This window comes from Rattus rattus, chromosome 5, assembly GCF_011064425.1.
Source record: "Rattus rattus isolate New Zealand chromosome 5, Rrattus_CSIRO_v1, whole genome shotgun sequence".
In the NCBI taxonomy this organism is placed as follows: Eukaryota; Metazoa; Chordata; class Mammalia; order Rodentia; family Muridae; genus Rattus; species Rattus rattus.
In genome coordinates, this window is record NC_046158.1 from 114,191,110 (window position 1) to 114,203,991 (window position 12,882).

General features: G+C 42.1%; 1 protein-coding gene across 1 annotated transcript in view; it reads right to left on the bottom strand.

Annotated features, from left to right (window-relative positions):
* Positions 1-3,311: 3,311 nt before the first annotated feature.
* Hao1 (hydroxyacid oxidase 1) overlaps positions 3,312-12,882 on the bottom strand; it is a 56,485-nt gene continuing 46,914 nt past the window's right edge. The window contains exons 5-8 of the mRNA XM_032902361.1: positions 11,552-11,643; positions 6,989-7,147; positions 6,811-6,880; positions 3,312-3,753 (exon numbers count right to left, since the gene is read on the bottom strand). Coding sequence (XP_032758252.1) covers positions 3,683-3,753; positions 6,811-6,880; positions 6,989-7,147; positions 11,552-11,643 — 392 coding nt within the window. The 3' untranslated portion in view covers positions 3,312-3,682. The remainder of the gene's footprint in view (positions 3,754-6,810; positions 6,881-6,988; positions 7,148-11,551; positions 11,644-12,882) is intronic.

Consider the following 12,882-nt stretch of genomic DNA (forward strand, 5'->3'; position numbering starts at 1 on the left):
TAAGGAGCATCTGTCCCACTACAGTCAGCCCTACAGGCCTGAGAACTGGGTACCCAAGCTTGGTAGTAAGGAGGAAGTTTATTTCACACCCACACTCTTCCAGATAGTAGAGTATAAGCAAGCTTAAGCAAAGGAAATTCTGGAGATTTCTATTGGCAGCCATCCCAAGCTATTCAGGCTCCAGGCATGACTCTGTATCAGGTGGAAGAAGTGTTTCGGCCCTGACAGAAACACAGCTATGATAAGAAGATGTTATGGGGCGGGGATGGGGAAGGGGAGGGCACTTAGTGATCTTCAACCATCTGTCGGCTCCATCTACATAGAACATGACCATCTCAGTGTTCAAACTGAATAGATTTTCCAGGAAAAAGCATAAACTGATAGCCCATGGGCATTAATGCAAAGCAGAGGCTACTTCCGGGGGGAATGAAAGAACTTGTAAACAACCCAAGCGCCTACCAATGGAAGAAGAGATCACTGTACTGTGGCAAAGTCTCACAATGGATCAGGGCATACTACAGATCAATAAATAAAAGTAGCTGCTGATAGATGAGCTCTACATGGAGTGAGCAGAAGACTGCAAATACCCAAGCATATCCCATAAGGTTTGCATCACGTGATCTTCAGCAGCTCCTATCAACAGTCCTTGGCCACAGACACCAATGCTGTTTACTTCTGAAAGGCAGCATACTGTGAGGAAAATGGAAATTTTCTACATCAGGATCTACAGGTGACCCTACGGTTGTATAAAATGTATCCACCCACGCACTTGGTCTTTACAGCTTTACATGTTCCATGTAGGTATTCGATGCCTCAGTCAAATATAAAATAAAACGGGAAGAATCAACCGTGAAGAGAGTGCCTGGCATTTCTAGGTGCCATATGGCCTGTCCCTACAGCTTACACTCGTTGACCTCGCTGGATGAGAAGACGCAGCTCATAGGCACAGAAGTCTGCTTTGTCACGTCCAAGTTGTTAGGATTCAGGTTATGGTTTGTAGAACACTGTCCTACTGCACTGTGGTCGAGATCACACAACAGACAAGGAGGCAGCCTAATGAAACCATTTTTTCTTTCCTCCCCAAGATTTACAAAACCTCAGAGAACAGATAAAGATTAAACAGTATGCATACATGTGTATATACACATGTGTCAAAAGCTCCAAGGCACAGCATGACTGTATATGATGTTTGTGTTTTGTGTATATGTTTAATAAGAAACTTAGTTTTTTTAAAAAAAAATCAGAAACAGAAAAGACAATCAAAATTTATTGGCAGGACTCCTGGGAAGGGATATGCGAAGGACACAGTCCATGCTTGTCTCAATCATTCCTGTATCCTTATTGTTTCCAGTGAATCTGACCCCTCTCTTAAAAAAGAAGCAACTCTATCTTTCTGGTTTTGGAAAATCTGTCCAACATGAGGTTTCACACATGCTCTAGCTCCTAAAACAGAAAAAGGAATCTACATTCCATAGTTCTGAGCTTACACAAAATTATAGGCAATGTACACATCTCTAGCGATTCTCATTGGAATTTGAACAAACCCTTCTTGTGGAGCTTCACTTCCTAAGCCACTATGAACATCTTAGGATGGCATCGTCCAACAATGTAGCCACGATGACTATCACTCACTAATAGCAAGGGTATTTACTAATCAGTTGGGAATACTACTTCACTGATTAACTAGCAAGTAACAGCATGATATGAAATGAAGATGATGTCACTTCCTCCTCACAGGGAAAGATGAAAAGATAAAAGCCGACTATCCCCATCTTTATCAGAGTAAATGACTGTGTGTTTTACTCTAGCACACATGATTTCAAAAGGGAAATCTCTGTTTACATTGCTATCATTTAGCAATGGTCTGAGCTTCAGAAGCTGGTGGAGGAGATCACAAGACAATAAAAACAACAATAAAGCAGTATCACAGCCATCCTTTAAGGTGGCTTCATTCAACACTCCATGATGTTTGAAAAAAAGTGACTTCAGAAGCCAAGTGTAGCTCCCACTGTGGAAAGCTCTCTTTGGGACTAAAACAGCCTTGTGCTGTTAACCCTCAGTGTTCAGGGTTTTAGATCCAGAAGGATTCTCATCACGTTCAGGGCTTGATTCTTTTTGGCTGCTACATTTAAAACATTAACAATTTTACTGCTGGAATCGTGTCTCTTCTGTTCTTTTTCTTTTTCATTAATTAATTTATTCATTCCCTTTACATCCCAATATCAGCCTCCCTCTCCTCGCAGTCCCTCTCACACAGATCCTCCCTGTATTTATTCCACACCCACTTCTACTGTGAGAATGGGGAGCCCCCATGGATATCACCCCACCCTGGCATATCAAGTCACTGCAGGGCTAAGGGCAACAGAGTCAGGCTAAGCCATCACTCCAGTCGTTGGAGGATCTGCATGAAGACCAAGCTGTGCATCTGTTACAGATGTGCAGGGGCCTCTAAGGTAGCATAGGTTCAGCCCATGCTTGCTCTTGGATGGGTTGATCCAGTCCTTGGGAGCCCCCAAGGCATTCAAGGAGACAAGTGGTGTGTACACTGAGCCAAGAATGACACACTGTCCCTTCTGATACTCCCTCATGCCCCAGGAATAGGCTCTTGGCTGCTGGATCAGGCACTCTGCAAGTCCTGAGCGTGGGTACATGAAGGACAAGTTACAGGAAGAACTACATTCACTTTACAGAGTCTTCGACTGGTAGAGTGCCTCTGCTAGCCCATGCCTGAGGAAGAATGGCACTGAATAGATGAAATAAAGAAGATAAAAAGAAAACACGGACGATTAAGAAAATTAGTATGATAAAAGGAAAGACTTTTTTTTTCCCTTCTTTCTGGACAAGAATTTTAAAGCTTTATTCACCATGGACCCCACAAAATATATACTTGACACTGAATGTGACTATAAATGAGAAGTGAGAAAATGAAAAAAGATTCAAGGGGAATTAGGAAGTCAGCACTTACTTTAAAATGGGAATGAGGACACAGAGTTCAAAAATAAAATAACTTTGTATGGTCCCAAGTGGACTAGACACATTCCTTTCAAATGCAGTGAGTGCCACAAAACAGGCAGACATATTCAGACATGCGATATATAGCTAGAAATCCACCTTCAAAGAAATAAGGTGTTAAAAAATGAAATGTCTCTAGAAAAATCACAAATTACCACCATCCGTTTCAATTCTATCGGGTGCTATTTTCTCAACATGGCAAATCCAAACCCCATGTTTCTCTGGGCATTTCCGGCATTTCAAAGCCCAGCGAACACTGTAAGAGCCACTGTCTTAAGGAAATCTATACAGAAGACAGGTTAATAAACAGTGAGGTCAGTATCTTTTACTTCGGCATGCTACCTCCAATCTCACCAGAGGATAGCTTTTGTTTCCCCTCACTTTAGCCTGCCAGGGGATGACGTTGCCCAAACACATTTTCAATGTTTTCTTTTTAACAGTTAATATATTTCCAGGATGCAAGTCCATTTCTTTCTAGAAGGTTCCTAGGACACCCATTGAAAAGTCAAAAGCAATGAAGGAGAAGGGGTGGCTATTTTGTTGGAAAAGAACGACACCCTTTGTGTTGAAGTGGGGAGTTACAGTCTGTGGTCACCCTCTGCACAGTGTCTCTTTGTCAAGTAATCCATGCTGGAAAAAAATAATACAGATGGGAAAATATTGTGCACTGTCAGATCTTGGAAACAGCCAAAGGATTTTTCCTCACCAATGTCTTGTCGATGACTTTCACATTCTGGCACCCTGAAAAAAAAATAATGCGTACATTTAATATGAGATGAATGCAATAATAATCAGGCAGGTAATCGTTTTCCCAAGGAATGTAAAACTTGACAAATGGAAGGTTTATGATTCAAGGTAGGCTTGCCAAATCTTATGTGGCATGAGACCATTTTTATTACCTAAACAGTCCTTAATACAAAATGACTGGCACATATTTTTATTAACACAAAGAGTGTATTCTTTCTGCCACATTTAATAGACAGCCAGAGGCTGAAAGCTCTCGTTTAGGAGATGTCTGCAGCAAATTAAAATGTGTAGTGAGGATTCACAGAATGGCATTCTTCTCCTGAAAGTTCTGACAGGCTCGGGCTGCACAGTAGCAGGGAGACAATCCATCTAGGGACTTGTAGCCATCAGGGTGATTTGGATTTTGTGGATCATAGAAAATGAATCTCCATTCACCTTCAATTGGGGAAGCTGGTATTTCACTCGAAGATTCCCCTCCCCCAGCATAAGGTCCATTTTGAGTCCAACTCTAAGCAATCCTCAGTAAACACAGCACTTACTAATTCTTTTAACAAACATTTATTGTTTGTGTGCCAGGCATCATTTAAACACTGCAAGCCCTACAGTGAGATAAAAGAGGGAAAGATCCCTGGTCACGCATTTTATATTTAGAGAGGAAATACAAAATACAGAATGTGTGTTGTCTTAAAAACAACTTAAGTGACAGATGACTTATAAACAGTGATGGATTCTAAGGAAAAGGAATGCAAAAACCGGGACAGAAAGCTGGACTACGGGGAAGGATGAGCAACCACGGTGGTCCTTTTGTGAATGAAAAATTTACATGAAAGCTTGGAGGGTGGAGGAACCTCTTTATGCAGACATCTGGGGAGCATCAGGGATGAGGGAAGATCCATCCCAGAGGCCATGATGCAGGAGCTTGTCTGATAGTCAAGGATCTTTAAAGATGCAGGGGAAGCCTCAGTTCTGCAGCTTGGGAGACAGAGTTACAGCTATGACTGAAAGGGTAACAAGGCATGAGGGTCTTGTAAACTATTGTAAGGACCTTGGCCTCTATGCTAAGTAAGCCAGGAGTCATTGATGGGTACTGATCACAAGAAGAACATGAGTTAAATAGTCACCCTGGCTTCTGTGATCAAAAGAGACTGAGGGAAGGCAAAGTAGACAAAGAGGCAGACCTCCGATACTCACTGAAAAAGGAAAAGACTGAGCGCACAGCCAAGTGGTGGTGGTGGTGGAGGTGGCAAAGCGGGTCACCTCCTTTGGATGGCAAAATGCGAAAGACAAGGCAAGTCTTGAGAGTTTGGGACAGAGCAAATGAACCTTCGGCATGAGCGTGAACTGGGAGTGAAAGGCTGCAGGTAGAACATGTGTAATAAGAGAATTGGAGGCTTAGTTTTAAAAGGGTGGTGTCTGACTTCGCCCTTAGTCACATTGTAGAACTGATTGGCCAGTTGGCTCTACCTGTTCATGTATTAAGAAGTGAGAAAAAAAATCTGGGAGAGAGAGAGGAGGGGAAGGGGGGAAAGGGGGAAGTTCAGATAGGGGAAGAGATGGGGGAGAAGTACAGAGGGTCAGGAATTTGAAAGTGGGTGTGTAGCAGTGGGGGAGGGGAAACTATGTTAGCCACTAGAAAGTCCCAGATGCCAGGAACTCAAGAGGTTCCCAGGACCCAACAGGGAAGACTTTAGCCAAAATATCCAACAAAGGGGAGATAGAACCTGTAGAGACCATATCCAGTGGAGAGGCACAGCTCCCAGTGGAGGGATGGGGCCACCCACCCACCTCAAAATTATAAATCCAGAATTCCTCCTTGTCAAAAGGAAATGCAGGAACAAAGAGTGGAGCAGAAATGGAAGGAAAGGCCATCCAGAGACTGTCTCACTTGGGGATCCATCCCATCTGCTGACACCAAACCCAGACACTATTGCTGATGCTAAGAAGTGCTTACTGACAGGAGCCCGGTATATCTGTCCCCTGAGAGGTTCTGCCAGAGCTGGAAAAATAGAGATGCGAATGTACACAGCCAAACATTGGACTGATCCTGGGGACCCTAATGGGGTAGATAGGGAAAGGACTGTAATGAAGGGGTTTGAAACCCCATAGGAAGAACAACAATAAACAACCAACCAGACCCTCCAAAGCTCCCAGGGACTAAACCACCAACCAAAGAGTACACAGGGATGGACCTATGGCTCCAGCCACAAATGTAGCAGAAGATGGGCCTTATCTGGTATCACTGGGAGGGAAGTCCCTTGGTCCTGTGGAGGCTTGATTACCCAGGATAGGGCAATGCTAAGACACTGAGGCAAGAGTGTGTGTGTGGGTGGGTGAACACCCTCATAGAAGCAGAGCAAAAGAGGAGGGGATGGGGGCTTATGGAGGGTAAACTGGGAAGGGGAGATAATGTTTGAAATGTAAATAAATAAATTAATCTATAAAAGCAACACAAAAAGAAATGAGAAAAAGAATGATGCTACGCTCATCTTTAAAGTGTTCCCGCTCACCAAGGCATCCCTCATGGGATGCTTGAAGCTGAAGCCCAGTAACTGCCACAGACCTGTGCACCCCGAAACATCCCCAGTCGGAGTTCTGTCCCTGCGAGCCAGAAGGATAAAGCCACCTACAAAGTCAGTGTCCCAAACCTTCTGTTTTCTTTCCCCTCAAATCTCTGCTTCATGAAACCTGGCTTAAAGCTCACAGAAAACACACAATTGGTAAATGAAAGTCCTAATCTGCTAAGGTTTGAGTTTGGAGTGTTCGCCACAGGCTCATATGTTCAAAGCCTTGTTGTTCGGTGCTGGTGCCATGTTGAAGGTTCTGGAATCCTTTGGAGGTGGGGACCAGACAGCGGAAGCAGGTACTAAGGCTTTCCAAGGCTATAACTTAGCCCCTAGTTCAGTTTCTGCCAGGAGCTTCACAAAGCCATCACCATGGTGACGGACTGAAAGTCTATGAAAACATGAACTCAAATAATGGCTACTTCTGGTCAATTTTGTCCATCAGTTATTGTGTTACAGTGACGCAAATGCAAGGAGTGCCAAGCCTTACCACTCAGAGCCATGGCCAGCCGGAACTCTTCCTTCAGTATCTCAAGGACGTCTTGAACACCTTTCTCCCCCTAAGCAAGTATAAAATATTGAAGTATTGAATAAAGTAGTCAGGTTCTATGTATTTATTTCACTATTAAACGGCTTTATTTTATTTATTTACTTTCTTGTCCGATTACCTGGAAAGCCAAGCCCCAGATGATGGGTCTCCCCACAAAAACAGCTCTGGCTCCCAGGGCCAGAGCTTTGAGAACATCGGTGCCTTTCCTGACTCCCCCATCCAGGAAGACTTCTACCTTCCCTTCCACAGCCTCAACGATCTCTGGCAGGGCATCAATCTAGGGAGAGGAGAAGAACAATGTTACACTGTGCTTGTCACCTCCAGTGACTTCATACCCACGCAACTAAGGCTCGGAGGGAAAGAAAAAGAGGTTAAAAAGAGCTAAGTATGTTTAAGATTGGTAGTGAACGAATTTCTCCAGGAGGAATATGTACAAATGCTGGGCACTGCAAACTCCCATGAATTTGGAATTGACCAGCTTCTATGTTTTCAAAGTCCAGAACTAATTTTTCTGTTTCTGATATTTAAATGCAAATATTGTGCCTAAAAATTATGATAAACATGATTATAAAACCCTTTGGTCTTACATACTTCCTTTTTTATGAAAGTAAATGAAGTGTTTTTTAATGTACTGGGGTACATTATTCTGAATGTTATTTCCCGGAAAGCAATGGTTAAAAATGCACATTAGATGTTGTAAGCAGCCCTATATAAAACATGCAAGCATGGCTCCCCTCTGGTTTCCTCCTCTAACATACTTTACATCCAGATAAGCATTAGGTAACTGGGAAAGCACTTTACTCCGTCTTATAGGAATATGATCATGTGAACCCTGAAGGTCCCTGTCTTAGTTGTTTCTTGGCAACGGGCTTAGTTTATCCTAGAAAATGTAAGAACCTCACAAGGGTATGGTAGTTGCTATATTGTCCTTCCTGATACCCCAGACTCCTCTTAATGCCTTGCCTTTCTAAGACGTCCGTATAGTCTTCTCCCATTAACATAGTGTACTTGCCCACTCCTAGACACTGGCTTTGGCTACATGACACACTTTGGCCAATCACATGTGTGCAGAGAAGGTAGAGGAGGCCATTTCTGGGCACAGACCTGAAGCTATGTCAGTATTTGTGCTTAGGTTTGTACTTCTGCCATTTGTCACGAGATAGGAGTACCCTAGGATTGGTTTCCACAAAGCTTGGGCCGCAGGAAGACTGCTCTGGAGGCACAGCTCTCTGAGCCTCACTCAGGTAATCCTAAAACTTACAACCCAGCCAGCAGGCTCGTCCCAAGCCTGGAACAGAAAACCCAAGTAGTGATTCAAGGGAACAATTGTCAGTTCAAATCACTGGATTTTTTTCCCCTAGAGCCACAGTAGTAGGTGATACAACTGGCTCATTAGATGTAGGTGAAAATTTGTAGAAATTACCCACATTTGTCCCCAAAAACGTTAAGATCCAAAATGAAGTTAGGACTCCATTTACCTATGCTATGAAAGCCACCACACTCTTAAATTGCACTTTTTCCAGAAATAATTGTGCTGAAATCACTCAAAGGCTTTCCTCCTTCTCTCCTAGAAGTTTAGTGGCTCAACTTAAATAGAGTTTTATGTAAAAGACTGAAAACCAAACACAGCTACAATTTGGAGGAAGTAGAGACAACTCTTGGCAAGTGGCCCCTAAATGTTTGGCAGGTAATGCAATTTTCCCCTTTCCCTTTTGGCTTCCATGCCTTGCCAAACATGCTTCGGATCCATTTACATATGTCCCCTTACCTATACATAGTCCCCCCTTTTACATTCAGGCGAGTTACATCAACATATAAATGCTACAATTTCCAAGCCATGATGCAAGCCGTAATTAAGCATATTTCCCCATTTGAAACCAGAACCAAAGAAAAATATTAGCTAGCTTGGGTTCAATACACATTTTCAAAGTCACACAAATCAAGTCTGTGTAGGTTATTTCCAGTGCCTAACCCGGCCTAAAAGAACACTAATAAGGACACTTAAGATATGAATCCTGGAATATAAAACAGAGCCTGCATTTGTGTCTCTGTGCCTAGAGACAGGTACGTCTCATCCAACACTGAGTAATTCTAACTCCCCTCTCTTTCCAGAGCTGTGCTTTCACTGGGCACATTACATAAAGTCAAGGGATCCCAGCAGAAAGAATAAATAAGTGAGCAGACAAGCCCATTAAGTATGGCCCTGTTCACGCTTCCTTTTCGCCTTTCCTTCACATCCCTATAGTATCCATTGTCATTCTCCTGAAGACGGACACTCAAATGACCCAACCAAAGAAGCAACACATCAATCAAACTGCTGCCCTTTGAGCAGAGGAGACCAGAGGCACAGCAGCCATGGTCAATCCTCTGACTCTTTCCCGGACCACACCCCATCCCTCACCAGGGGTTCCACCCAACACAGTCAGAAAATCACCACTCCAGAGATTCAGCGAGCCCCAAAACGCCTCTGATGATTTCTGCTCCACTCTAATTTATTGGGGTGCTATGCACCTGGGGCATCCTGTGTTACTTTTGTGTATGGATAGCAAAGCTGGATGACACTTTAGGAAATGACTCCTTTGTGAAAAACAAACCAAGTCGGTACGCTAGGAGCTGTAAGAGAGCGAGGTTATCCCACACCAGGCTGATCTACTACTGCACAAGCAACTGACTTCATGAACCCAGGACTTAGCCCACCAAGACCAGAACCCAGAACCTCACAATTCAGGCCAAAACCCAAACATAAAACTGGCACATAAATAAATGGGAGTTATTTTAGCCGGTACGTTCAGATTTATTTTTATACTGCAAAAGCCAATTAATATACCCGGTACCTCTCACGGATGACAAGTATAAAGCCTGCTTTTACATTTTATTTTGGATTTTTGTGACACTCCATGCTGCAGATTCAATGTAGGGGTTCCTTTATGCTAACAAGCATCTTAGCATTAAGCACCACGCCTAGCCCAAGGGACCCCCCTTTTAAAAGAAAAAGAAACCCACCTCTTAGACAGTACAGAACATGCCTAAGGACTCAATTTGAGAGTTAGTAATCTAACAGCATAAACACTTATTCAGTGCAAGTGTTTGGCAGATGGGAGATTTACAGTGGAAAAGAACATTATAACTGTAAGTCTGAAGTGCTTTGGGTCTTATTGGCATCAAAATGAAATGCAAATCTGAACACAATTTTTTTAAAAAGAGAATGTTCTAAGGACTCAAATAAGCCAAAGAATAATGTGTCAAGATAACCAGAAGTTAAATGCCTCGTCGGGAAATTCAGGCAGCAAGTCTTTCTCCATACAAGGGAATGCTATGAAGTAGAGAACTGTAGAGCTGTATGGTGCAGACACATTCTTTATAGAACTAACACAATACCAGGAGGAGTTCAGGCAAAAGAGTCTGAATGACTTGCTGCTCTGTCTCCTGTATGTGACAGAAACAAGAAAATAACTCAAACCCAAGCTGCCTATTTCAAAATTCCTCCCATGTGCCTGTGCCCCGGCTTATGATGTAACCAAGTCTGTGGGGAAGTAAGACCTTCTATGCAGCCAGTGTAAATGCTTATACCACAGCCTCCTTTCAAGCCTCTGACTGCTCACCTCAAAACCATACACCCATCAAAGGGGGAAAACACCGTTTGCCATAGACAAAGTGTTTTCATACATTTCCCTCATCACCAGGGGCCTTACATTTGCTGTAAGTATGAGGCAAAACACAGTCAAGTATATCCTCTCGTGCACGCAGCCTGCAAAAGGGATGGTTATTGTTTCCTACACAGCCTGTGAGACCACATCTCAAAAAGCCCTTTTAGATAACTTTCTATACGTCCTAAGTCAGAAGGAAAGAAACCACACCATTTAGGTATTTTCCCCTTAAAACCGAGTTAGATTTTCAGAAGATTTACAGTTTATTTTTAGAAAACAAACTTAATTTGGCCTGAACACTAAGTCTATGTCTTTGCACAAGTGAGGCATAAACCTGGGGAAACACTTGGAGCTGTGACCAGCTTCTGCACCCTGCTTTGGTGGGGGGCACCATTTTTCACCTCTTTCACCTGTGAGCAATGTTTTACTATCCCCCAAGACACTGTATCTATGGGACCAAGGGGCACACAGCTTCTGGCTTTATGACTTTAAGTCTTGGGCAGCTAATCCCATTGTGTACAGACTTGGTTTGCTGCACTCTTCAGCGGTTTAGGAACAATGTGTGAGCACTGTATGCATACCGGTCTTCCCTACTGCCTTGTACTTTAACCCAAGTGGTCTGAAGACTCAGCCACTTCATTTCCTTTAGATTGCCATGTCTGAATCTTCTCTCTCCTTCTTCAGCTCATAAAACACCTAAGTGTACCTGAGTAAGTACTCTTGTGAGTAAGTGCTCACAAGAATAATTCTTTGCTTACTAGTTAACAAGGCCCCCATTCATAAGTTTATAAATAGACATTTGGCTAGTTAAAAATACATGTATTTGCTAATTTAGATAATTCCGTACCACTGAAAATCTGAGATATCACATAGCACCACACATTTTACCATGTGTTCACACACACACACACACACACACACACACACACACACCCGGGGGGGGAGGTTAGAGAAAGAGGGAGGGAGGGAGGGAGGGAGAGAGAGAGTCCTGATTTGAAAAAGAGATATGTGGATAAATCTCAGTGGAAACTCACAGTAGCTGGCACCCCATCCAGTTGTCGTGCCCCATGATTCGACACTAAGATCCCATCCACACCATGTTTAACAGCTTCCTGGGCATCATCACCTGAAAAGAACAAGACACCATCCCATGGAAACAGCCACTGGACAAAAGGCTTGGACTTCAAATCTCAAGCATTCCAGTGAAGAGAGGAGGGCCTCTCTCCCACCTGTTCTGCTTAGTAATTTCAACATTAAAACACACCCAATAAGTACATGTAGAATATTAGTAGTTATTTCTTCATCTAAAATTAAGAATTAGAGCAATTTAATTATGTGGTAGAACTATGAGTAAGCAGCAAATTATCATTAATAAAGAATTTGTCTTTGTAAAGACATACTCCTGTTAACTTTATTTATTATGTAATCGTCTATTAGTTCTTTGAGACTGTCATACAATGTAGTTTGGTCATATTCATCCCCTTTCACCAACTACTCCCAAATCCTTCCTCACCTCCCTCCCTGCCAAATTCTTCATTTCTGTCTTCCTCCCCACTTTCTTTCTCTGTCAGGTCCAGTTTGTATTGGCTGATACTATTCTGGGCATGTGTCCTACTTTGGAGTATGGTCAATATATCAAATATCACAACATTAAATAAAATTTACTTTATCTGTTAGTGATATATATTTAAGATTACTTGTTTGTTTGTGTGTTTGTTTTTATGTGTATTTGTGTGTGCTTGCATGAGTTCATGTGTATCACATCAATATGGTAGCCCAGTGAGGTCAGAAGAAAGTGCTGTTGACTCTTCTCGAGGTGGAGTTACTAGGTCTGAACTCAAATCCTCTGTAAGATCAGTAAACATTGAGCAGTCTCTCCAGCCCATATTAGCTATTTCTAATTGATAAAATCATATCAGTTTTCCATTTAGCAGAACTATTACATACAATATGGAAAATAAAATAGTATGTATGTGATAAGCAGTATAAAAGTAGCCACCAATGAGTAAATCTATTCCAAACAATATTTAATACACTGATGGTTTAATTTCAGTAACTATTTTATTATGTTTACTAGATAGTTAAATTTTGCTCAGTGGAATATATTATAAACATGATATTAAAATTATAATTTACAAATTGTGCTTCAAGTATATTTATTTTTTAAAATCCATTTTTAAATAGATTAAAATTTTAAACTGTTAAGATGATTATTAAATTTTACTTTCTAAACTGCTATTTCTAGGATGCCCCTATTTTGTTAGATCTTAAATGTAATATTAGGAAAAAAACAATTTGGTATTGTCTTGAAAGTCAGACTTTGACATACTCAGCAGGTAGATACAGGAAATATACCAATCTATCA